The sequence below is a fragment of the Molothrus ater genome, chromosome 4, assembly GCF_012460135.2.
Source record: "Molothrus ater isolate BHLD 08-10-18 breed brown headed cowbird chromosome 4, BPBGC_Mater_1.1, whole genome shotgun sequence".
NCBI lineage: Eukaryota > Metazoa > Chordata > Aves > Passeriformes > Icteridae > Molothrus > Molothrus ater.
In genome coordinates this window covers 28265946-28291746 of record NC_050481.2, presented here as the reverse complement: position 1 = coordinate 28291746, position 25801 = coordinate 28265946, and the positions used below count along the sequence as shown (strand labels likewise).

At 38.0% G+C, this 25801-nt stretch overlaps 1 protein-coding gene across 2 annotated transcripts in view; it reads right to left on the bottom strand.

Moving 5' to 3' along the window:
* PPP3CA (protein phosphatase 3 catalytic subunit alpha) overlaps positions 1–25801 on the bottom strand; it is a 171146-nt gene that overhangs the window by 42342 nt on the left and 103003 nt on the right. For both annotated transcript variants that reach the window (XM_036381734.2, XM_036381735.2), the window contains exon 3: positions 8085–8209. In XM_036381734.2, the coding sequence (XP_036237627.1) occupies positions 8085–8209 (125 nt within the window). The remainder of the gene's footprint in view (positions 1–8084; positions 8210–25801) is intronic.

Here is a 25801-nt window from a genome sequence, read left to right as displayed (position 1 = left end):
TGCGGTGCATCCCTAGAAGGAAGTGCACACTCTCCACCTGCAAGGTTAGGCAGAAACCTCCCGTGGAAACAATTCCACCGGAAGACCTGCATTTCCTGGCTTAAGGAAAATTTGCCTCAGAACAATTTAACTCACACTTCAGGAAATACCTCAGCTTCCAGAATTACAGTTTTTAAATGAGAGCTTGTTCATTTTTCACTTAGTGTTGTTCCCTACATATAACTGCGGTAAAAAGATCCACAAAGCTCTTGCATTAAATGAAGTTACTACTAAGCTTTTACAATGCCTTTTCTCTTTCCCAAAGATTTCTATTTGAGATGACATTTCTTCTAGACGTGTTTTTAAAGATAAAAAAATCCCAAAAACTTGGAGAGGCTAAGCTCTGCTCAGACCTCTCTAAATCACCCAATTAAAAATATTTGTTTTGAAAATGAACTCACAGCTCCAAGAAAGTTGATGGAAATGAGACCCACTCATCCCATGAGATGAGCCCACTGCCTGCAGGGGCACTTTACAGACCACAATGTCCTCTCAAAAACTAGAAAGCTAGAAAAACTGTCGGAATGGTTTTTCCTCCAGCCTTTCCTTTCTTATATAACCATGAACTGCTGAAATACTGCACAAGAAACAAAAGGTGTCAAAAAACCCCACTTTCATTCTCAACTACTTCCCAACACTCCCCTTTGTTCCATTGGGGGAAAAAATTCCTTCCATTTAACTTAATATTCAATAAATTGGAAATTCAGAATGTACTCTATCGTTTCAGATTAGAACAATAGCATTGCTGTCATTGCAATGCCTCTACATTATAGTGTGAACTCCCTTCTACAATTCAGAGTGTCTTGAAAAACAGCTGAATAATAAATTTAATCATCTCAACATGTAGATTTCAGATCCCTTGTTTGCTACTTAGTCAACTTAGAAGAAAAACAGGAAAAGATGAAGGGATTCAACATTTTAATGTTTGTGCTCACACTATCCATAGATAATCACACAGCAGCAGGAGTTTTATACTACTACTCATTGCCTTGAATTTATTACATGTAAACATCTGAATGCTCTGCCTGTCCTTTGTCTGTAATTTCTGTTCTTCTACTCAGAAGAAGAACAGAAATTACAGACTCAGAGGGTGTACAGACAGAGAAAAACAGCAAAAAATACAGGCAGTATACTCAAGGAATTGTAAAACTAATTCCCCCTCTTGGAAACACACGGGAGGCCTCCCAGCTCATGCCAATTCTTCCACCTATCTGGCGTACTGCCACTGCAGAAAGCAAGAATAGATGCCAGAATGCCAGGGAAATCATGCTAATGTAATCCAGCATGGAATTATGGTGTCAGGTCACAGGAGTCATCTGTTGTGGCCCAAAACAACCAAAAGGTGTGGGTGGAGAAAGTCTTCTGCCTCTGTGTAAACTCCAGCAGACCTCGGTTTGATGGTTTCATTTCAGGGGGCAAGAAACCTGAACTTGTCCACACCACCAGAGCAATTTTCTCTCTCTTCGATGATGACTTCATCATTCCTCCAAAAATTTCCAGAACATTCCACTTCAAACTTACTGACACATGCAAAAATTTGATGTAAATGTTGTGAGACAAGAAGTCTGAAGTGACACCCCCATCCACACAAGGAAAGCTCCAGGCAAGTTACCTTAGAGCTTCTTATCCTGCCAAAACATTGCCCTCGTAACTAAGTTTTTCATTTTCCTAAAGCTCTGGCAAGATTAAAGCAAGCACTCCATATTTAAAATATTGTCCAGATCTGGAAAGTAGGGAAAATAAGTAGAGATGGAATTTTTGACTTTTTGGCATTAGGTACTTGTTTACAAGTCGATTGCTCTATATTTGCTTATCATAGATTTATTTTTTCTTTTTTTTCTATGCTTCCTTTGAAGTACTCATAAGAAGACAGAAGATAACAGAGAATCAATACAGTCTAGAAAGTTCTATTTCTCTGCCACTATTCAAGCAACATAAGCCCACTATTCATATTTTGTGTTGTTTTCAGCAGTACTATATCAAAGGTTTATTTTGTTTAGATGATTTCTTTAATTTTCTCCCTTTTATTTTTCAGTAGTTCAGTGAAGTAATGTTGTAATAGGAAATAAGAACTAATTAGAAGATTTTTTTTTCCATGCAAACTAAAGAGCAAATATGAGGGCAATGATTTTCATGGCTTTTTAACTTAGTGTCATTTATTTACAAAAAACATTATGTGTAAACAACAAATCATGAGCAAACATTCTGGTTTTGATTTTTTCCTGCCTGTGCTTTGCATATCATAATTCTTACTGAAAACAAAATATTTATGATAAATTGTCCTTGTTGAAAATCTGAGCTTAAAGTCTTTAAGTATTTCATAATACTGCTTCCCTGTTGTCAAATTTTTAAATACCTTTCTTCCTTCAACATTGTCATCAAGAACATACTCAACATCAGCTCTGCTGTAACTCTATGCAAAATGTAGAGCTGGGACCTTACAATCTAGACATCTGCAAGGTATTTTTGCCTATTTCATTTCAAACTATCCAAAGACCCATATTACATATGCGTGCGTGTGTGTATATATATATGTACGTATGTATGTATGTATCTAAGACTTAGACCCTCAAACCCTCTTGTTTAGCGTCTTTCAGCTGTTGAAATAGCAGATATGTTAAGTTTGTAACAAAGAGGTAATCTGTTTACCTCCCAGCTCCCATAGTCAAGCTGTTTTCCGTCAAGCTGTTTTCCTGCTGAGGTTCTGGCAGCCTCAGCTTCAGGAAAGAAAAGGTCTGTGCAATTAAGCACTGTGTAAGCCAAAGGCCCACATTGTCAAAACAGACTTGGGATTTAACTCCACTGTTGCATTCTGAATTGGAGCATTTGCACAATTCCACATCTCAGCCCATCCTGGAAAGGAAAACCAAAGGTCTCACAGCTCTTCCGTGCATCTCAAGTTATGTGATTAAAACAAGGAACCTTGAAAAATCATCACCATGGCCACTTGAGTACAACCACAGCATCACAATGCTCACTTCTTGGTGCTCTGGCACTGGTAGTGCCAGGAAGAGAGAGATGCAGCTCACTACCAGTTGTGTGGCTTTGCAGGGGCCACAAACGATGAACTCCTCCTCCAAATGACTGACAGCACTAGGCACTCCTCAGCAGATGAAATAAAGTGTGAGTAAGTGTGAGGTAATTCATACTTGAAAGGATAATTTGAGCCACACATTGCTAACGTCTCTACTGATGCTCTGCGACCTGTGGAACTGGCATAGCTCCCACACTCTCTAACACACACTTCACTAAAATATGAAAATTGTATTACTGTAGGTGCACTGAAATAATGACATCATCACAACATCTAGGACAGATACAGCTTCCTAGAATGGAGTAACCATCCCAATGGAAACTGTGTACCTTTTACACACATAGCTGCATTCACACTACTGGGATGAGTCTTTATTACAGCATGATTTCAGAGACAAATAAAGATAAATTGCAGCTGTAACCGCAATACTCACATGAGATGCAACTTACTGCCATTTCTGAACTACTATCCCTTGAGCACAAAGAAGATTATGAATACTACTGCAAATAAAGAAAAAGCCATATTGTCTTCACTACAAGTAGGATTTCAGCACAATCGCAATATACCGTTTGCTAATGTTTAGACCACATTACTCCCATTTCAGCCTTTAAAAAGAGTATCTGAAAAGTTAAAAAATATCCAAAAAGAAGTACCTCTTTTTCAACCAAAAACTGACTAGGAAACTCTTTTTTGTAAATGTTCCTATAATTCTTATAGCTAGTACTTTCTAGACAGAGATGGCTCCTAACTCTCCTTTTTGGTATCCTGTGTCTAGGCCCCAACTGTTCTCTAAGAAGATGGGTCCCACAGAGAGATGGCATCAGTGCAGGGGAAATGGTGCCATTACATGTTCTCCCCCTGCAGCCAAAAGGGGGTTCTTGGCATGCTGGGGAATCACACTGGGAACAGCTGGCACAGGACCAGTCAAGCTGCAAGGACAGCCCTGACACAAACAGATGTTACAATCTGGGAATCTAATACATATAAAAATGCTCTGAATTTGCTGAATTTTCACAGCTCTGAGGAGCAATGCCATACAAAAACGAGATCTCACAAGATGCAAATTGTTGCTATGAAGAAAGATATTTGCTACTGGTCTACAGAAGAAAAGGGCAAGGAAATTCAGGATAATTAAAGTCCTAGGATTTTCTTTGCTTTAAGAGAACTGAAAAAAACTATTAACTTCACTGCTGAAGTATTCCTGATCAGCCCAAATTATTTTAAATCAAGCTCCTTACTGGAAAACATTAATACACTATAGCAACAGACGATGCTGAAAGATCTTTATTGTTCCAATGAAGAATTGGAAAGTTCAGAGACCTGAGAGATAATAAACACACAACTTCACCAGCATTAGCTTCACCCACTGTTTACAGACATAAATTTATTTATGTGTAATTCTTTTCTTGGGAGAGACCATTTAATTTCTAAGAGTTCACCGAGTTCAGAAGCATCTCAAGTGCCAGATGCTTTTTTTAAATTGGCATTAGGTCCAGCGGTCAAATTCCAGACTCACTCCAAACACCTCACTTTGCTCTTGCTGGAAATACCACAACACCAGTTTCACCTTCTGCAATGTCAGTCTGTGCACTCAGGAAGGGAAATGTATGCATGTTCTGAACCTTAAGACATAACTCCACTTTTGTTAGTTTTGAACACTGGTTCAATTCTCCATTTTTTAACTTTTTCCTCTGCCAAAAATGATCACTACATACCTTATGATGGTCAAGCGACATATAAGACTGTATATGGAATTAAGCAAGAAAATAATTCAAACAGTTGGTTTACATATTATTATTAATGCATTGTAGTTGGTTTTTACTCTGTAATTTTCCTAAGACTGTGATGAAAAATAGTCTATATGTACACTCCTCCCTACACTGGACAGCACTTGTCTGCTTTTCAAAAAAGAGTTTTCAGACTCGGGTAGAGAGATTAGTCATTCTCCCTTACAACCTATTCCTGCAGAACCACTTAGGCTCTAACTATTCTTTACATTTAAAAATAGCCCTCTGTTTTGATTATTTGGGTTTCTACTCTCCATGACCATAAAACTTATTTGAAAGTGAAGACTAAGGGGTTTCTTCTACTCTGGAGTCAAACCCCTCGAACAGTGCACAAGCACAAGAGGGAAATGTTATCAGTTATACAGCCAAGGAAACAAATGCACTGTATTAAATTGCAGAAATTTGTTCTTTTAAGTGAAGAAATGCCTGGGTTCTGCCAAAAGGTCAAATGGAAAAGAGAACACAGATATGGAATAAAGATTCCATCTGTGCCAAGAAACCTTGTCTCATTCTACTCACGACTTGACATTTTTTAACTTTACCTGTTGGAACTTCTCTATCAGTCTCTCATCCTTTGACTCGTTGCTTAGAGCTAATATAAAAAACACCAAACACACCCCCACTTCAAGCAGTGAAGCTCACACCAGTAAAAATGGAGCATGCACATGAAGAACTGAGCCCTTGGATCAAAAGCTCCATAGAGCAAGGACCGACATTTCTGCTGAGTGCCTTATACAAATACTTTTCTCTTTTTCCCTCTGAATTATCAAGTGCCTTCCACCTACCTTATGCAATTTCTTTCTCTGTTCTTAATGATAATAGCTTGCATTATGTAGTACCTTTCATCCAGAAGAATCCCAAATGCTTTGCAGCCCACAGAGAAGGATTATCTCGCCCACTATCAGAACTCAGCTCGGTCTAAGCTCAATGGTGTCACTTTTACACTAGAGATCACACAGCAATCAAGGGGAATGCTTTAAAAACATGTATTACTCATGATTAGTACCTTGGACCAGCCACTTAATTCCTTTGGAAAGACCCCAGAACTGCAATACTCTCCTGTCTCCATAGCAGAAAGGGAAGCCAGCAGAGGGATGGAAGAAAGATCACTATGTGATTGGCATGGCAGAAATATGAACTGAGGCTGGGGCTGTTTACCAGCATGACTTCCCCAGCACAAAGTACTGACAAGAGTTGGTGCCTGATCTATGTACTTAGGTCCCCTTCTCCACCAGAAATATCTTCCCCTTCTAAATGCCAAGTTGCATTCTTCACAATTTTCCTTTCCTTGTCACTACTTATTGTGCTGAGTTCATGCCTGAATGCACAGCTCTACATCTAAATACACTTATGAAACAGAAACTTGCCCTTCCTTTCAAAGATAATCTTTAATCAAGGTGACAGGTGGGGAAAATCAGTTATGTGACCAAAAAAACCAGTAGTGATTTGAGAACCTAACATACAAAAGAAATAATATAAGTGACAGCTGAGATATTTCCTTGGTGCTGGCAGAAGCCAATAATGCTTCCAGTGAAAAAGCAATGTTTCTGAATGGAAAAACTGCATTCAGAATACAATTTGCTAAGTATGTATGCACAGGTTGCTAAATGAGAGATTTTAAGGGGATTATTGCCTATACATAGGCTGTTGTCTTTGTTTCATATGGCTTGCTATTTCTTTAATTGGCAATAGCCCTGGAACACATTTTGGTAAACTGTCAGAGAAGCACTTGAAAGCTGTTCTATTTCTTTTATTAAAAGCCTATGTATATAGAAGTGAAGACAAAACTTTCCTCTTCCAGACACATCTTGTCTCAATCAAAGACTGCAGGAGATATGAATGAGGTTACCACAACTCAAAAATGGTAGTTCAAGACCGAGCTGCACAATGGTTTAAGTCTGTGCAGCTCTTCCTGCTCCTCCTTCCCAACCCTCCCCAAGCAATCCAGCATGGCAACCCATAGCAGTGATTACCAGCTCACTTGAAATGAAGTTTTAAAATGAACTAATAAAGGAAAGTAGTTTTATTGAATCTAGTTTTTCAGAAACTTCTTACTTTAAACATAACACTGGCAAGATAATACACTGATCTGTTTTCCAAACACATAACTCAGGTGTGCTTGGTCTTATATACTTGTATACCAATATGGCAACAGTATACTTGGATGTGGGATGTGGAATGAAACAGCAGTGGATGTGTTCTCACATGATGCCATCTTATCTAGTCACAGACACACAGACATGTATCATAGGATCTACATTGCTTCCAACAGGTAACGGGCATTCTGCCCTGACTCAGAGGGAATTCAAGTCTGAACTTTTCACAGAAAAGATCAAGAGTTCAGCAAGGATTTCTGATTGACTAGATGACTTCAATGACTAGATCAGCTATAACCTAGACAAAAAAATACACATCAGGTTTTATTCAGTAGTTGTGCACTTCATCCTGTCAGTTTGTAAAATCAAGCAATAACACAGGATAGAAGAAAACATCTAGTTTGCTTTAAAAGCACTGGAACAGAGAACTTGGGTTTGGTATTTGACTCACTTCTAGTCAAAGCTGGCAGGTTGGATAGGACACTGTTTCTTTCACAAGCCAGCTGAAGAGGCCATTTGACCTCCACATTCTATGGCCTCACCTGGAGACTACGCCAGGTCTCAGCACCACCAACAGGGGACTTGTGCATCACTTCTCTGTGGATTCAAGTGCTGCATAAAAGTCAGAGATCATGCTCTCCTGCATGCCATATCTAAACAGAACTTACTCATTCTCTCCAGCACAGCGTGCTGCATGCTGGCTTTTTGTCCCATCTACCTCTCATCTAGTCCTTCCATTCTCCTAAAATTTCACATCCAGGAAACTCAGATCAAATAAGCCTAAAAGTCAAACTAAACTATGGATCGCAGGTTAAGTTTTTTCTGTTATGTCGCTTTTCCAATAGCTCTCATCTACTCAGGCTATTCAGCTTTTGCAAGCTGCTGAGCACACTGCTTTCTGTGCAATATTTAGATGGCCACTAGTTAGCACCATTCTGTGTCAGATGTCCAGCACAGATATAGTGGGATTTGGCTGGATTCCAAGCAACATTTATAAAAACACCACCAGCAACATTAACATGGCATTTGTGAAGAGCCTCATATTCCTGAGCTAGTTAAGATATGATGGTAAATATACAAAACAGGCTGCAAGCAGTTTTGCACCCAAATCCAGAAATAGAAACTTACTTCAATGCTGAAGTACCCTCTGTCCACGTAGTCCCCCAGGAAGAGGTACCGCGTGTTGGCAGGAGAACCTCCCACTTCAAACAGTTTCATCAAGTCAAAGAACTGACCATGGATGTCTCCACAAACTAGAACAGAAGAGGAGCAATATTTAGATTCACCATGCAAAAATCATCTTAGGTACACACAATCCAAAGACGTGTTATGACAATTTTGTGCATCGTTCACTAGTTAAACAGTTTAACAGTCTGTGCCTTCAGGGGAAGAGTTTGGTTCTGCTCTCTTGTGAAACTTCAAACTCCCTGGTGGGTGATTTCAAGCATCTGCAGGAAGGCAGGCAATGCTTTTGGAGAACCCATGGATGTCTAAGCATGCAGTGTCAAAACCTGCTTTGTTTCTTCTACTCAAAAGATAACTTCCCCCCCACACATCCCATTTAGGGTCAAGCCTGGAGCTTTTATGGCAATGATCCTTAACCAAGGTGATGTTAATAGCCCTGACTGGTACTGTTTAAACTGGTCCTTCAGAGACCTAAAAAAAAAAACCAACCCCAAAAAACCCTCTGATTTTCACACTCTAAGGGTGATTTTTGAAGTAAGTGAAGAAAACCAAAGGTCCAGGATAGGCCTTATCATGCAGCAGCAGCCCACCTTAAGTAAAATTCAGATGCTCTCTTTCAGGTAATGCCGTTGGATCCACTGCAGATAAGCAAACCTCACGTTTGTCAGCATGCCTTGGAGAAGCTGAAGTCACAACTCCATATAGACACAAAAGGACTACATACCACAGCTGCAGCACCAAATCCAACAAACTCCAGTGCAAAGTGTTCATAGGCTACTGTCTTTCATCTCAGTCAAGTTCACCTTATAGTTTTATATTTGTATCACTTTTCCCTGAATGTATACACTAAGATCCATATAGTGTCATTCCATCAAAAAAACTAAATACAAAAGCCAGAAAGAACCCCCATCCAAACCAAACCAACCACCCACTCCCTTTGGGTACAGAAAAAACCCACTGATATCTCAGTCACTGCTTTCATGAATATTTATGTGAAATTGGTGACAATTCATGATTCCTGACTAGCTGACCATTCTTCTGTGATAGTAACATGATATTTTACCCATAAAATAGCATATTTCATCTTATCACCACTGTGATACACTGTATAATCTTTTTACCAGTTGATTCCCACTGGGAGTTTTAGATGACAATTTCATACTAAAAGCCATCAACAATTACAATTTCAACCTAAGAATAATATCTGCCATTAATTATACAAGATAAATACTATTTAAATTTCCAAGTGGTATGACACCACCACTGTTTCTCTAAAAAAAATGTTTGTACTCCGAAGGAAATTTTTTGGTAACATCTTTATTTGAACACATTAATCTACCAAACCAATACACATTTCTTGACTGTACTCCTCTGCATGGACACTGTGGGAAGATTAAAAACACGTGTCGCAATTTGATGGCCAGGCAATCTGCTCTCCTAACTTGCAGCAGAAAAGCTTTTAGTTACATAACTGTACAGTTCTACCAATTATCGCCCGCCCCCATTTGCTCCAACTGCAAAAACCTGAAGTTGAACAAGACTTACAGATTTTTAAATGGATTAAACTTTTTTAGTTTCACTTAAGCACAAAGAAACTGGACTTTTTTTTTTCTTTTGGTATGCAGACATGTGTGAACAGGTAAATACACTGGGCCCGTTACAGAGAAACCAGAAAGATTAGAAAGCTTCCTGCAAGTACCTGCACATCCCTGAATTTGTCACAAGTCAGAAAAGCAGTGTGCAAATCAGTAAAAAGGACAGAAATAAAAAGTGCAGAGCTCTGCAATCCCACAAGTTGCAAAAGTCTGGATCAGTCTTGAAAATGGGTACTTGATAGATATTCTAGGTACTTTGCACAGAGCAGCCTACTTCTTTTATACTTAGCAATAGATGCTGAAATGTATCCAGGAAAAACAAAACAAACCCCCCCCAAAGATGGAAAGCTGAAAAGCCCAGCACTCAAAACTAACCTTGTCAATTAAAGTAGTTCCAAAAGAGAAACTTAAAATCAGCAGGTAAAAGCAGAGAGAGGAAGATGCTCAAAATTAAGAGTTAGCATTGAGGTTTAATTTATTATGGCCAAATCCCAGAGTTCCTCCTGGGAAACGACAATGTTACAGTTAATCCAATTAGTATTTTGCCTGGAATAGGATGGAATAGCTTACAGACTTTACACTTTCCAGGTTTGTATGTATAGGCTTGAAATGTCCTTGTAATGTAAAACCCATATACTCATATTCTGATGAATAGCCTGATTTACAAATGAATTAAAGGGGCAATTTTGCATGCATAGACTACTATGCTCAATTTATCATTTGAAAAGAACTGCAACTGCTCCTAAAGCTATAGTTCTGCCACCTTTCTTTGCAACTCTAAATTCCTATGAACCTCTCAAATCTGGAAGATTTCCCAGGCAGTTGCATCAATGCTTTATCTTTCAATAGGTGGGGGCAAAAGAGACCCAGCATTATATTTCCATTCATAAAGGCAGAAACATCAACCAGCCAATAACTCTAGCATAGTCTCCATGTCATGTTGCAGCTTCATATCACTAAGAAAGAACTTGCAGCACTGTCCCCACCAAGAGCCCACAGAAGAGGTTCCATATCCACACCACACTGCTGAGTCCACTACCGTCATCCTTCTTGTTACGAGAAAAAAGTAATGAAAGCACACTAGTTATTATATATTCAGGTTTACTCTCTTACAAGTATTAGCATTGAATCTGTTGTTCCTGTTAATTTTGCCAGACACATCCTGTTTTGTTACACAGGCCCTCTCTTGGTACTGGACCTCTTACCATTAAACAACACATGCAAAGAGGTATCAACATTCTTTCATCACTAATAACCAAAAAATCCCCAGCACAGTAAAGCAGGAAATTCAATTTTTAATGAAGATCTCCAGGATCAATGTACTTATGGATTTAAACTATGAACATGGGGAATGTAAAGCATGGTTTCTATGTGTGCAGAATTAACATTAAAAGCAGCTGTGTTCATATTAAAAAAAAAAAAATCCAGAGGAGGAATTAATAGTATCCAGTATCAATGATTTCACAGAAGTGCCATCAAGTCATGGCCTTTGTACACTCATTCATTTATAATAACAAACGAACCTGACAGCAAATTTTTCTCCCTGAAGAAGACAGCACTCCTTAATTTACCCAGTGCTCTTCAACTTCCTTTGTATTCTAAAATTGCCAGCTGGAGAACAACAAAACTTTTTCTACTCACTATTTCCAGAGTCAGTTCAGGCATCAAATTTGTTGCTTAAGAATTTGTCTATTTGAGCCTGTCAACATCCTACCTAAACTCTCAGGGCAGCCAGCTCTAGAACTGCACAACACACTAGAAATATTTTAAATGTAAACAAAATTTTAAGTTATTTGAAACTAATGTCCTGATCTCCAAAAAAGTAATTCCTGGTACAATAAGAAAATTTGAGAAACACTAGTTGTTTGTGGACTCCTTAGAAATGTATCTCTGTTGAGGAAGTTTTCAAGGAAGACAAGAGCCCCCTTCACAAGATTCAAGTTCACAGGACTGCCCTTGCAATTCCTGAGAAATCATGTTTCTCAGCAGCTTTTTCTACTTGTTATGATGGGTATTTTGATCCACTACACAACCTTTAGGTAAGCAGCAGATTTTTTCCAATTTAACTGTCTATAAAATATCTTTCTATTACAAAAATAGAAATTGGACGCGGCGAGACACAGGAGAAGTGTTTTTGTCATCCTAATACAAATTAAATTATGTTTCTGATGGCTTTTCTGTGAGGATTTTTCTTTGATTTATGTCAAAGAACAAGCAATACTGAAAGAGGAACCACTGACTTCAAGTGGTATTAGCAGTGAAGGAAATTTGAAGCTGAGCAGTGCATTTGCCAGTTTATTTATAGATGACAAATCACTGGTATAACAGTGATTTAGAGTGCAATGTCTACTGGCACAAATAAAAAGTCTGCGAATGCTCTTCACATACCTTCATTCAGATAACTAAATGCTCTTCACTACGTACAAACTCAGTCCAAAGATTATTCTATATGGTTTCCCACTCCAAATGGACATTAAGAACAAAATTTATATTCACACTACATTAAACATTGTCAATTTCAAAATTTTCCATCTGCAACAGTTTGGATATGCTGCACTTATTTTCTCATTTACCAGCTACATACTTAATTGGTGTAACATAATGGGCTGATAGTAAAATACAGTTACTGTTTCAAGTGAATTTTCATTCCATGAAGATTCCATCAAGATTATATTCTCATCTTCAAATGCCATCAGTTATTAGGAGCAGGTATGTAACACTATCACCAGCTCCAGAAGCAACATTTGCAAATTCATACATATATGACAATTAACAACAATCTAGCAAAGATATCTTTTAAACCACTGTGTAGGGAATAATATCCACCACTTGATCACTTGTTCTTTACATTCACTGAGCTGGAGATGTTTTTGCACTGAGTTCCAAGAGACTGTGCTTGAGCAAAGCAGCACACAATACTAAATACCTAAGGGAGGAAAACACCCTATTGAGTAACATTGTAGAATGCAGACTGCAAATCCCAAAGGAGGTTGCTTTGTACAATGTTTTGGAAGCATTTAGCTGCTTACCATTCCATTAGTGAGCACATGCTTCCGAAAGCTTACTGCTTTGCAAAGACAAGTGATACTTACAAAGCCTTACTGACAAAGAAACGATTGCACCATGTAAACCTGCACGTGTCTGAGCAGAATTGTGGCTGGTCACTTGTACAGATCTACAATGAGATGGTAAAGAGGCTGCATGTACAATGACAAGTATGCCCTAAACACTTCTCTTGGCAAGGAGTTTGAAGGAATGATAAGTTACAAAAGGCTAAGTGAAGAAGCCAAGTGGGAAGGAGTACTTACAGTGGCCACACAAAGGCAAAGTAAAATCAACTAAACCAACTTCTGTAGCTCAGTTATCAAAGACTGGGCTTCCTCAGAAAACTCATAAACATGAGGGAAAACAACTGCAACAGCTATATGCATAAAATTCTCATGTGCTTCAAGAACAACCACTGCATTGTTTTTGAAGGGTTCAGCTATAAACCAGAAGGCTCTGATTTTCCCCAAAATTTAATAACCAAGTCACAAAGAAGGGTCACATGTCTTTGATTACATAACCTTACAGCTTGAATGAAGTTTGTCAGCAAATGTGTTTCTGAGGAATACTATATATTGCCATAGCAATATGAAATGTTCAGAACACCACAGTTTCATTCCTTTTTTTTTTAATCACTAAGGAAAGAGCAATTTTCTTATTTTCTAGAGAACGACAATGAAGAAGTACAAAATAAAAGAAGAAACTCCAGAGATTTTTATTTGCATGCGCTCACTACAGGGCAACTCAAGACACCAAGTTTGTGGTTAAGTTACACACATGGTTTCATTGCCATGCAATTCTGTTCCTATTTGTGAGCTGATTAAAGAACTTGAAGATTTCATTACTTACTGAGATTAAGGTCAGAATCATGTAGACAGCTCACTAAGTAACTCTTCCAAAGAAAACAAGTACAAGATTCAACATAATGGGCTTTAATATAAACGTTTGTTATACTAAGTCTATTGAACAACACAGCTCTATTTTCAAAAGAAGCATGATCTCATTCATATTCATATCTGGTTATCTAACGTGATTATAATAGGCTTTCATCTATCTTTTCCCTTCAATCACTGCATGCAAATTGATGAGTTTATACTACCAGAATGAACTGGCATTAACAAAAAACTTCAATCATGTATTTTCATAAACAGGCCTGGTTAGCCAGAGATAAATCCAGAAACCATTGACCATACAGGTACAGCAAAGGAAACCACAAAGGAAGCATCAAGGCTACATTTGCCAATGTTATTTGACTGATAACATTCCTCCCTTGCATAGAGGAAAAAATGGCAAGGAGCATCTTGGGAAAATCTGTTTTCTGTGCAACACATGAGGACACTATACTGTGTTCTGCTCTGCCAACACTTGCAACTCCAGTGTCTGTAAAGATCACCCACGCTCACTCCTTCTAATGAGAGTTCATTTTCTCCCACCATCCCCTGAAGGCTAGAACAAATTAATGACACTTGATTTGAAGAGGCAGAGTGAAAAAGAATAGAGAAGGGAAAACATCACATCAGAAAAGACCTTCAGGACAACAATCATTAATATTCTCTAATGGAGGAAGCAAGAAAACCCCCAAACCCTAACCCATGCAGCAAAAGCCCCTCAAAATGCTAAGCCTAGAAAAATGTCTTCAGCACAAAGCTTTTAAAAATGGCTCTAGGTATTAATTTTCATGTCACAATATTATTTGCAGTGTCTCAAAACAAAATAAAAACCAGGTACATAAGCTTAGCAGGCAGAGGAGTGCCTTTGTGTATACAGGAAATACCAGAAACAAGTCTTAGGAAACCGGCTCTACCAACTGCTGTAAAACCTACACTGGCAGAGAAAAAGTCCTTCTCTCCATGCCCCTACCCCAGCTGAATTTTTCAGAAGAGTAAATTGGTAGCACTTGTTGGTAATGAAGTACCAAATGAAAATTTTCAATTCCAGATCAAAGCCACTTAATGGAGTGGTAGTACAAAGGGGATGGTGATCTAGTGACTATTTTACAGATCTTGTTTTCCAAGATCAACGTAGGTAGATGCTTTCATCACATATATAAGATGCTGAATGAGGTCACAGAGGGAGAAACAAAGTGTGACAGGACTAAATCAGCCTTCATTCCCATATCCACCAAAGAAACAACCAGCTCTTCCCCCTGCCACCCTCCTGAGATCAGCACTGCCCCTGACGATCCTCCCTAGTAAATATAAAAGCAAGTAAACTGTCATTGCCTCCTGTTAATGCACCCTTAAAATCAGGGAGCAACGAATATTCCACAAATAACCCCATCAGAATGATTATTTGTGAGGAAATATTCACTGGTGTTTGGGTCAGGATTTCCAGCTCATATCCTGAGATCAAGGTTATTTTTAGCAATAGGAAAATTCTCTTATCCTCAGTTTTACAGATGTGAAAAACAAAGGCCCAAGGAATTTTAACAGTTTATAAGGTCACAGGTTCAGTCAGCAGGGATAGCCTGAGAGGGAGCAATGCACATTTATATTGCTGCATCCAATTCAATGCACCAGAAGCAGACAGCCTGCAAGGAGGAAGGAAGATCGTGCAGAAGAAGCAGGCACAGCCTGGCCTTAAACACAACGTTCCAAATGAAATTTAGGGAAGGTGAAACAAGGCAAAATGAGAAAAAGACTTTTGAAGAGGAGAATCTCAAATAACAGCATAATTTTTTTTCTGATTATTTATTTATTTCAACTCTTAGAAACAGGTTTCTCTACAATTAGTATTTCTCTCAGCAGCACTAATCCCAACCCCAGTAAAGCTAAAACACAGGCAGTAGTATTACATGGATCCAGTGAGAGTTACATAAAGCCCAAAGAAAGCCTCAGTTATTTACAGGGCCATGATGGATAGTATAGTTTGCTCTTCTTACTACAGAATTTTAGAGCAGTATTACCATCACAGACTGCAATCCGATCACCTTCCAAGCACCCAACAATGTACAAGATTTCACAGGTAGCAGAATTAGCATGTCAAGCTTCAGTATATGAATGCCTACTATCTAAACACCCAACCACAAAGCCTTCATGTTGGCTGGTAGTACAGGTTATCCATTTTTACCTAGGGATAACATTTGCTGTCACAGTTTCCTCATTCTGTGCCATCACAGCCCTACTTGATGCTTTACCCCATCCCTACTAAGTGTTTTATTAAGAATCAGAAGCAACACTATTACAAAGAGCATCCTCCTTCCTTTAGTGCAACAATTTATCTTATCAGTGGAAAACAAACATTTGCCCACAATGAAAAACTGCATTTGTTTGTTACCTTTGTATATGTAGCACTCTGTACATCCCAGAAACAGAAGGGAAAATGAGAATGAAATTTCTCAAATTCCTGTGCTCTTAATTAGCAACCATCAGTATCAACATGGATACTCGTATGCCTCCTGAGTTAGAAGAGCCAGCACAATTAGCTTAAAGAAATTCAGTGAAGTGTAGCATTTGGGCTATATTCAGAGCCATGAATGAAAAGAACCAGCAGCAAAGACCTACTGAGCTTTAAATGTCAGTTTTTGCACCCATCTTAGTGGGCTCGAGCCATCACTGTATCCAGCCTTTCTGTACTAGGGGTGTTCATGTGATAGTACATGAGTATAATGTAAAGGAAAGCAAGCAATGTACAAGATTCCTCAATTCTAGTTTAAGACACAGAAAATTACTTTTTGAAATGATATAATCTAAATAATATAACCAAAGTCTTAAGCAAATCTAATTCTGGTGAAAAATGCTTAAGCTCTGAGGAAAGTGCTTTCAAGAGAAAGCTCTCCAAAGTAATTTTTTGTCCTGGTAAAAGCTCACAGAATAATTAGTTAGGAGAGCCAGTGCAAGAAGGAGTTGACTACAATGATTTCCCCTTGATGAAAACATAAACATGATCTTGAGCAGATGGCTAAATCCATATGCTGATCTTAAATCAACATGAATTATAGGATGGTTGGGGTTTAAAGGCACCTTTAAGAATACCTAGCTGTAGAAACAAACTGCTATCACTTAATGATCATTATGAAAATAAACACAAAGAAGTCATGTTGATGAACTGAATAGCCTTAATTATGTTTCTTTGCATAACCTTGTTATTAGGCAGAGTGCAAGCAAGTTAAAAAGGACTAAAGGCCAGCACTAAGGGCTGTCAGTCTGGCAGATTTGGGCTAGCTCTTGCTCTGTGCTCCTCAAGCAAGCTAACCAGCCCCTGACACTATATTCAGAATTGTTTTCCTAATGTCTGGCTAGAGAGGGGAAAAACCCCCAAAAAGTCAGAAGAGGGGGGTGACAGGAAAGAAGTATTATTTTAGCAGACAGCTACCAACCACATCACATGCCTTAAGCCGTTCTGAGAGGTAAGAGAGTACTGCTGTTCAGAAACAGAGGTGAGAAGAAAAGGCCACCACCTTGCAAAGAGAGTATCAAGTGAAAAAAAATGAAGAAAAACTCTGTTACACTGAATTGGCATTTAGGGCACTCTTCTGGTCTGTAGTCTAGCAGTAACCTCAAATATGACATCTTTTCAGGCTCCTAATGTAGAGTTGGTAAATATATTTTAATGATTACAGACCAAACATTCCAAGGGGAGATAAGTAAGTGTTTAATGTGCTGCCTATCAGTCAAAAGATTTCATTGACATTTGATAAGTGAATTAAGTGTACATGAATTCAGTATCACCAACCAAGGATCTCCACACCTTACACTCTGCACTTGCAGGATAAAGGATTCTTCTGCTTGAACCCCAGACAAACAGATAATACAATTATATGTAACACAATCCCATCAGAGCACACAGCAAAATAATGCTTGAATGGGGCAGTAAGAGATGAGTATTTCCTTGTTCCCATTCCATGCAAGTTGGATACTGGTGATTTTTTAACACAAAGCTATGCTCACACAGATTGAAGATGTTAAACCCTTATTTCAGAAGAACTTTCCTCTTTAACTCTCTTGCTCCCTAGAATGACTCACTTTTCAGAAAGAACATTGTCTGCTTTTGGCTGAGATCCAATACATTATCAGTTTAATTCATAATACAAAATGTTCTTTCCAACTGTAATATACTACAATACTAACCCCCAAACCAGCCATATATTAGTTTACTTGTGTCGTGAAAAAAGAAAAAATCCTTTCCATTATATTAAAATAATTGCATTTCTGTTCCTCATCTCTCTCTAGCATGCATTTCCTGCAGCTTTAAATTCAGCTCCCAGCTGTAAGAAACAGGACCATGAAAACATTCCTGGTGAAAGACGATTTGACAAAAGCCATCAGTTGAAAATGCTCACAGTAAGAGTATAAATTTTTACTAGAAATTTTAATGTAGCATGTTATTAAACCGTTTGTGATTCCTCATAACCTCTACATTTCAGAGAGAAATGACACTTTTCACCACCTCTTACAGGCTGTGAGGTTCCATCCTGTGAGGGCTGGTGACAAGCTGACCTCTGCAGTATGTGCTTCTGTTCAACAAAGCAGAGTCAAGCAAAAACCCAAGGAAGTGCTCAAAACCACTGACCCTTATCAAAGCACTTCCAGGAGTCTCTCTGACCAGAGTCCTTCACTAGAACAATGAAATCATCAACCAAAATGGTGAAACATCATAGGAAGCTGAACTTTCACCAAAACAAAAGTTACTATTACAAAAAAAAAACAAAACAAAAACCCAAACCTCAAAACCCAAATGCCAAACGAAAAGAGTGAACTTCTCCACACAGTCAAGGCAAATGCAGTACGCCCAGCAGCATTACTAATTTTCCTGCAACAAAATTGCTGTCATTGCTTAGGAAAACAGCCAACACACAAGATGCCATTGTGTTTTTAAGCAATCATGTCTGCATCTAGCCTGGATTTATATGGCTGTATAGGTCCCTTGATACTTAGAGATGCTTAAATTTTACACTGTTGCTTACTACCATCCACATATTGTCAGACAACGTTTGGACACCAGCACCTTGAAAGAAATCATAGCTTGTAATTCAATAGTCCATTGCTACAAGGAGTGGGTCCACTCCAATTTCTTGTTCATTCATTTCTTTATTGATGTCTAATTCCCTTTGTTTTCTATGATGAGTAGATTAAAAAACTGTCTTTTTACAGGAGAAAAATAGTGAACCTGGTATCTGCTACATTGATGGCATTTATATTCATTTTTATGCATACTTCTAGCTATTCTATTCCTTACTTGCAAACAAGCAAGAGGCTTTATTCCCAAGAACATGCTGCCTTGATGTAATGAAACAAAATCCTTTACCCTCGTTACACATTCCTTTATGAAACAACAATTGCTGCTGCTGCTTTTCCCTTGTAATGGTTTTGCACAACTGAAAGGTCAAATTTGGCTTTCAACAGTCCAACAATTTCAGGGAAACAATTCTTCTGTGGATTTGATACTGTCAAGTGAAAAATGTGTACTAAGAAAAAAATATGCTATTTGTACTTCATGGACTTCCCAGGCTGCTTGCTTCTCTTTTGGACTGCAATAACCTGGTTATTTGAAGTCAGCCTAGAGGTAGAAACCTTTCAGACACATAAAAATAATAAAATCCTAATGTATTCATATGTTTGGTAGAGCTTGCCTGTGCTTCACTGCAACTGTAGATATTGCTTGGCAGTCTCTCTTTAGCCTTTTGTATCTGGCTAAGTAATAAAATATTAAAAAAATAACCCTCTTGGATCATAAACCTGCATTTATTGTATCTGAATGTTTTAATGTACTCCAGAAGTTTTATAACTATATATTCATCGAAAAGTTCATACAATATTTTTGTGTATCTATATTTCAAACTGAAATATTTACTACTGAACTTGGTAAAGAAAATTCAATAAAGACCTTCAACAGTCTGTCTACTATAAATAGACTGCTAGAAAGTTGAAAAGCATGTGACCAAAAGAAAAAAGGAGCAGCAAAATCAACAGAAGCGTCTTATAAAAAAAGGAAGATGTATCATTGTGACAAAAAAAAAAATATGAGTCAGTGCAGACAGGACCTTTTCCTCAGAAAACACACAAGTAGGGTAATCAGGTTTTAGAAGATCATCACCCACATAAGAAGATAATTGTGTATGTGTCTTTTTGGTGACCAATAAAAGCAGGGGATATCTATGCATCACAGGAAGTAGAGCTGATGAAGGTGCTACGAAATAACACAAGTAGAAAAGAACAGGCTTTCAATATATTTTTCTCCTTTTTCATGCTGTCTCTGAGAACAGACAAGTCTAAAATAAAATATAAAAAAATTAAAAATCCAACAACTAATTCCCTTACCTTCTAAGAATGCACATACAGCTAGGAAATACTTGAGGTTTTCCACCAAAGAGCAGACATATATATGTTAGTCCTTTGTTTAAGAATTATAAGAGTCTAAAAGACTGTTTTAAGAATTTAAAAAATGAAAAACATCATATTTGTTATTTTTGAATACTTTTCCAGCTTTGATCAAAGGTTCAGTGAAACTGGACCACATAGAAAAGACCTAAAACTCTGGAAATGTTTTGACAAGTTTTCTTAGAGGATGGAGGATTAGAAACTTGCCATGGACAACATTACTTCCATCAGCAGTGGACAACAGTTCATCTCTTGCACTGAGGACTGACCAAGTATGTGGCTACAAGGGATCCCAATATCTGGAAGATGCTCCTTCAATTCTGGAAGCTTCTGAGTTGTCCCTTCCAAGCTGAGCAAGGAACAATTTCCAGTCCTAAGCTTCAGCAGGAAGGACTCAGGACTTTCCTTGAGCCCCTCTCCTTGATCTACTTTTAGAAACAAACAGCAGCAATAAGGGAACTGAAAGAACAAAGCCACAGACTTCTGCAGCCTAGCAAGGCTTCTGCAGGCACAAGTCTTGCAAGTCCAGAAAGCAGTTTTCCCCTTTTTTTCCTTTTAAAATTGTTGTAACAAAGTTCTACTCCAGGTATTCATATCTGTGATAAAAAATCCCAAACCAACAAAACAAACAAATAAAAACCCCAACAAAAAACAACAACAACAAAACCACACACAAAAACATCTATTTAATGCTATTTAAACTGGAGCAAGTTATCAGAAGTAGCATGGATAACAGTAAGGATCAGATGTGCTTTGCATTGGAGCAATGATTCTTAATATTCCCTGTACTCCCTGTCACATAGATCTCATTTGCATACTAGTGTCTCAGAAAAAAACACCTCCAGAAATACTTGCAAAAGAGAACAAAATACTTAAATAAGCAATGCCTGTTTTCTTTGTGGGTTTGGTACTCAAAGTTAGTAAATATCATTGTCTTGTTTTGCTTTAATTATACTGTCCTTTTGGGCACAGAGGATGATGTGAAATGCTAAAAGTCTCACACTCTTGGAAAGGCATTACAACATAGTGTCATTAAGAACTGGACTAACGCTGTCATCTTTCTGTAGATCGTTCATAATCACGATTTGTGGGATTATTTCACACCTGACAAGCAAAAATGCTTTTCTGTATTGAGGTTCCATCTTCAACACAGGTTTTTATTTGCCACCTACAAGAACAGTATTCTATGAAGTTCTTTTTTAAGTAAAAGGGTAAAGAACCATCATTTAAGGTAATTTTTCAGTGGACTGCAGCACTGCTGTGGTTTTCAAGGCAGCCCTTGAACATGGATGCTTTAATTATCTAAGCTCATTAACTAGAAAGATATAAATCATCATTACAGCAGGAAACAGAGTGCAACATTTAAAACTCAATTAGCAACAACGCAAGCAAGTGGTAGGCTGCAAAACCTGGCTTTTCTGTCAAATAAAGATTTAATAGAAGTATCAGCACCTGCCTCTCTTGCTACTTTAGTCCTGGATTATCAGGAGATATTTCTCTGTTGTAAACGGCAACAGTAAAAGAGTTTATTTGGTAACTTAAAAGGTCATTTCTATTCCTTGTACCTTCACCTGAGTTTTTATAATTCTTATCTACACTACTCTAATATTCATTATTGGCTGATGCAGTTTTTGAGCTGCTAACCAGCATGAAGTCATTTTGCTAGCACTTGTAAAAACAGAAAGCTATTTAATATTAAGAGTGTATGTTGGTTTTAAAATACATTAATTCACTAAACTTCTAGCAATGGAAAATTCACATTTTGAAATTGCTGATGGATACATTCCTCAAACCAGAGAAACAGAGTGTCAAGAGAAGAGGAAAGCACAAGGTGTAAAATGAATAATTTCTAAACTGCAAGAAGTCACTTTACCTGTTCTTCAAACTCCCTTCACAAACAAAGTGATCATTCTACAAAAAAGAATGGTAATTTTCTGCATTCAGGAAGAAACAAAAAAGGCGGTATTTTTTTTCAAAGAGCATGTGTATCCTGAGCAAAATACATATTAAATAACACAAAAACATTTGTTTCTGCTACCTGGTTAGGTAATCATTATAGAATAAAAAGGGTGCCTAAACACAAACAGACGGATAATATATTGATTTAATCACGGTTTAGCTGTCTTTTTCCTGCCCGTTTAGGAATGGAGAAAGTGAGAGGTTCAGTGTGACAAATTAAGACTTTGCAAGAAATTACCTAAAGAGCAACACTAAGGAAAAAATACGATAATGCAAATATATCTATAAACTTTTGAAATAAAATATAGGCACAGTGTTAAAATTGTTCTGAATACATCCTTTACAACTGTGATTTCCTACTTTGGCTTTTCTCTTCCCCTTGTGCTTAATTTCACCTTCTTTTTCAATATGTCAGGACAAAGACAGGAGAGCTACAGCAGGAGAGAAGGAAAGGAACAGTTTTCTAGGCCCCTGGCTTGTCTTGACACTGGGACTGCATCAAAACCTGTGACACAAAGAATTGATTTCCAGTCTCAGGGTTGGAACAAGTTCACATTTAACTGAAAGGCCAAGAATAAATGAAGTACAGATGTGAAAAAAAATAATTCCTGAATAGAATTTTGAGACAACAGATGTCATCTAATAATCTACTTGTTTTTACAGGTAAATTATAAAAAAAATAAAATACGGTGTATTTAAATATTTCAAAATAAATTTTCAAATATTAAAATACACTGTATTTTATTTTTTGAACTATGTAAGCCAGAAAAAATCTGCCATTCTGAAAGGAATGAATAAACAAACCCAGTGCATATTCCAAGTCAGAATCAAGTTTCGTGCTTAGTTCAAGACATTTTTTACAGAAAACGAGTCCTCTGTAATCATCAGTCAAATGCTACCCATGTACGTGAGTCACATACAGATTTTGCATCCCAGACAAAAATTCTCCCTCATTGCTGCTGTATTATTAGACAGATACTTATGTCAACAGAAAACAAAAACAAAAAGAGAAGTATGTTGCGGTTTTCAGTGAAAACCATCAGGAAAAAAAAGGTGAAAAATAGCACAGTAGGCTGCAAAACCGCATTGAAGTTTAATACCCTCTCCAAGCCTTTAAACTGTGCTAAGTCTTGTAATTCTTATACTTCATCTATCAAGAAAAGGTGCATCAGCTCAGGCTCTGATTTGGTATGAATCAAGCATCTGTAAGAGTCAGCATCAAGGGCTCCTCATCATGAAGGCAGCATCCCCCCTTGCACTGGACTTACACTGCAGCACCACAGGTGACATGCTCATGGTGGCACTGCAATGACTGGTTTGCAGCAGGTCATCCTGCCTCGTGCTGCTGGCCTGAGCAAGGACCAGACTGCACAGCCAGTAGACTCAGGAACTGCTGGAAAACATCTGATGGCCTACAGCAGGTGCTATTCCTTTCCACAACTATCTACATCTCCTTTTTTCTTGTTAAGAAAATAAAAATGCTTCTCCAGAAAGACTTTGTGCTGTTAGTTAATCAATGAATAGTACTCACAATGCAAAATGGCTGTCAAACATTAGGTGGCTATTTTGCAATAAAGTAAGGCAATATCTGCTGGCTGCACTTCAAATTCATTTTTAGGATTGTGGAGGGCAGTGTCCATATAATGCACATCCATATAATGTCCATATAACACAGGGGTAAGGTACCGTGCTACACTGAGGAGCCCCATTTACACTAGCCACTAAACTGAGCAGGTGTACAGCCTACAATACAATACACTCAGCCCTCACTTCAGAAACCCATGCAAATTCTTTTTCCTCTCAATTCAGCTTTATTTGATTTTCCCATTCAAACCTAATTCTGCTTCTCTGCACCTCTGGGGGAAGTAGTTCCTGCTGTATTAGGTTTAGAGAGGGCATGCCTGATGTTAATACTGCATGGGAATGCATCAGACAGACACAGGATTTACAGCATTTCCAGTTGAAAATAAACAATGTAAACCAGAAATTACTAAATCTAAACAAAATCTGTTTGCAAGATGCCTTGGCATGAACAAGATTTAACTAAAGCATCCTGAATACTACCTGTTTTTACAGCTAATTATCAACAAGTGTCATTAGATCATTTCCTTCACCTCAGCTGTTCATCTCAAGGGTTTACCTTTGGCAGGGTGACAGTAAAAGGAAGCTTAAAAAATCCACTTACTCCAAGCTTAGAGTCAACTTTTGCTCAGAAAGTCCACAGCTCAAAATACAATCTACTGTGTAGCACAATAACTTTAGAACACCATTATTATATAACTTAGACTAGTAACAATTACAGTGGGTATGGCTAAAATCCCCAGAAGGACCTGAGATACTGGAAAAAACATCATCTTATAGATTTGAAATAAAGGAAATTAAAGACCCATACAGTAAAACTTTACTATCATAAAGTAAAGATTTAATATAATCAGTGGCATAATCAATACATAATTTAGTACTAAGCAAGGTGAGCTGTCACAGACTGAAGACAGATCAAGAGACGGTACAACTAAATGGAGAGTTCACAGGAGGTAACATGCTCCTCCTGCTCCAATCTCCTTTGTCCTGTTAGTGCCTCTCAAATGCTCTAATCCATGAATGGATCAAAGCTGTATTAGAGATTAACAGCAGCTGGCCAGTAGGAATAGGGAATCTCCCCAAGAAACAATGTAGATTGCTCCAACCTCTGCAATCAAACCAGTGCAGGTATCCATGTTAACTTGTTTGGCCAATGACTCCTGGTTTCCCTGCAGCAGATCACTGCAACTGCAGGTAGGAAGAAAAAAGTTTCCAGACAGGAGCTTTCACTCACAGGTGAGAAGTGGACACTGAGGGGAGGCACCTAACTCGAGTGGGTGGTGGTGGGGATGGCTTGGTTTTGCCTACCCGTACCCTCACCAGTAGAGAACACACACAAGTTAAAGCAAGTGGACTGCCAGCAAACTGACAAGCCCCAAACAAGCATATAAGCAATGACTAGAGAGGAATCATTCCCCCCAGTCTTATGAAATACTATCCCAGTTACATCAGCTCTGTAGAATCTGGACAGTGTTACTGAATGGTATGTTGCTCTGTGCAGCTTATGTTGCTATCCCTCAAAAAATCTCTTATCGCACACTCTAAGATGGAGAAGAATCCCATTAGCATTTCTATTAAAAGGGCTTTGAAACCAAACTCTGGAGTTAACAAGCATGAAACATCAACCACAAAACACATCTAAAAAGCTTTTGGTTTCCCAGGAGGGTTTTGGCTTTTTTTCCTCACTACTTTCCTTAACAGCAAATCAAATAATAATAACAAATGGTTCTGATAATTAAATGCCTCCACATGTTAGTGGAGGCGTTCATTTCATTGCACTTACATAGAAGTACAATAACTGTATGGTATGCTGCAGCAGAGTTTATTCAAGTGTACTTCCTCAGGAAAGAAAATTATTAACTCACCAGATGCAACAGATACTGACATTTCTCCATTATCAGGATCAAGCCAAAACACAACATAACGCAAATTATCATATACTAACCTAAACTCCTACATTAAAGAAAAAAACCCAAGAGCTATAAATAAAAAGACCTATTTCTCACCTGACCACATTTCCTAACTATATATCCCTAGAACTGTAAAGGAATTTCAACAATATCTTTTTCACTTCAAAGACTTAACTCACATCTTCACGTAATAACTTCTGCTTGGACTCATAAAAAGGACTTGGTAGGCTATATTGGCTTTCCAAAACAAA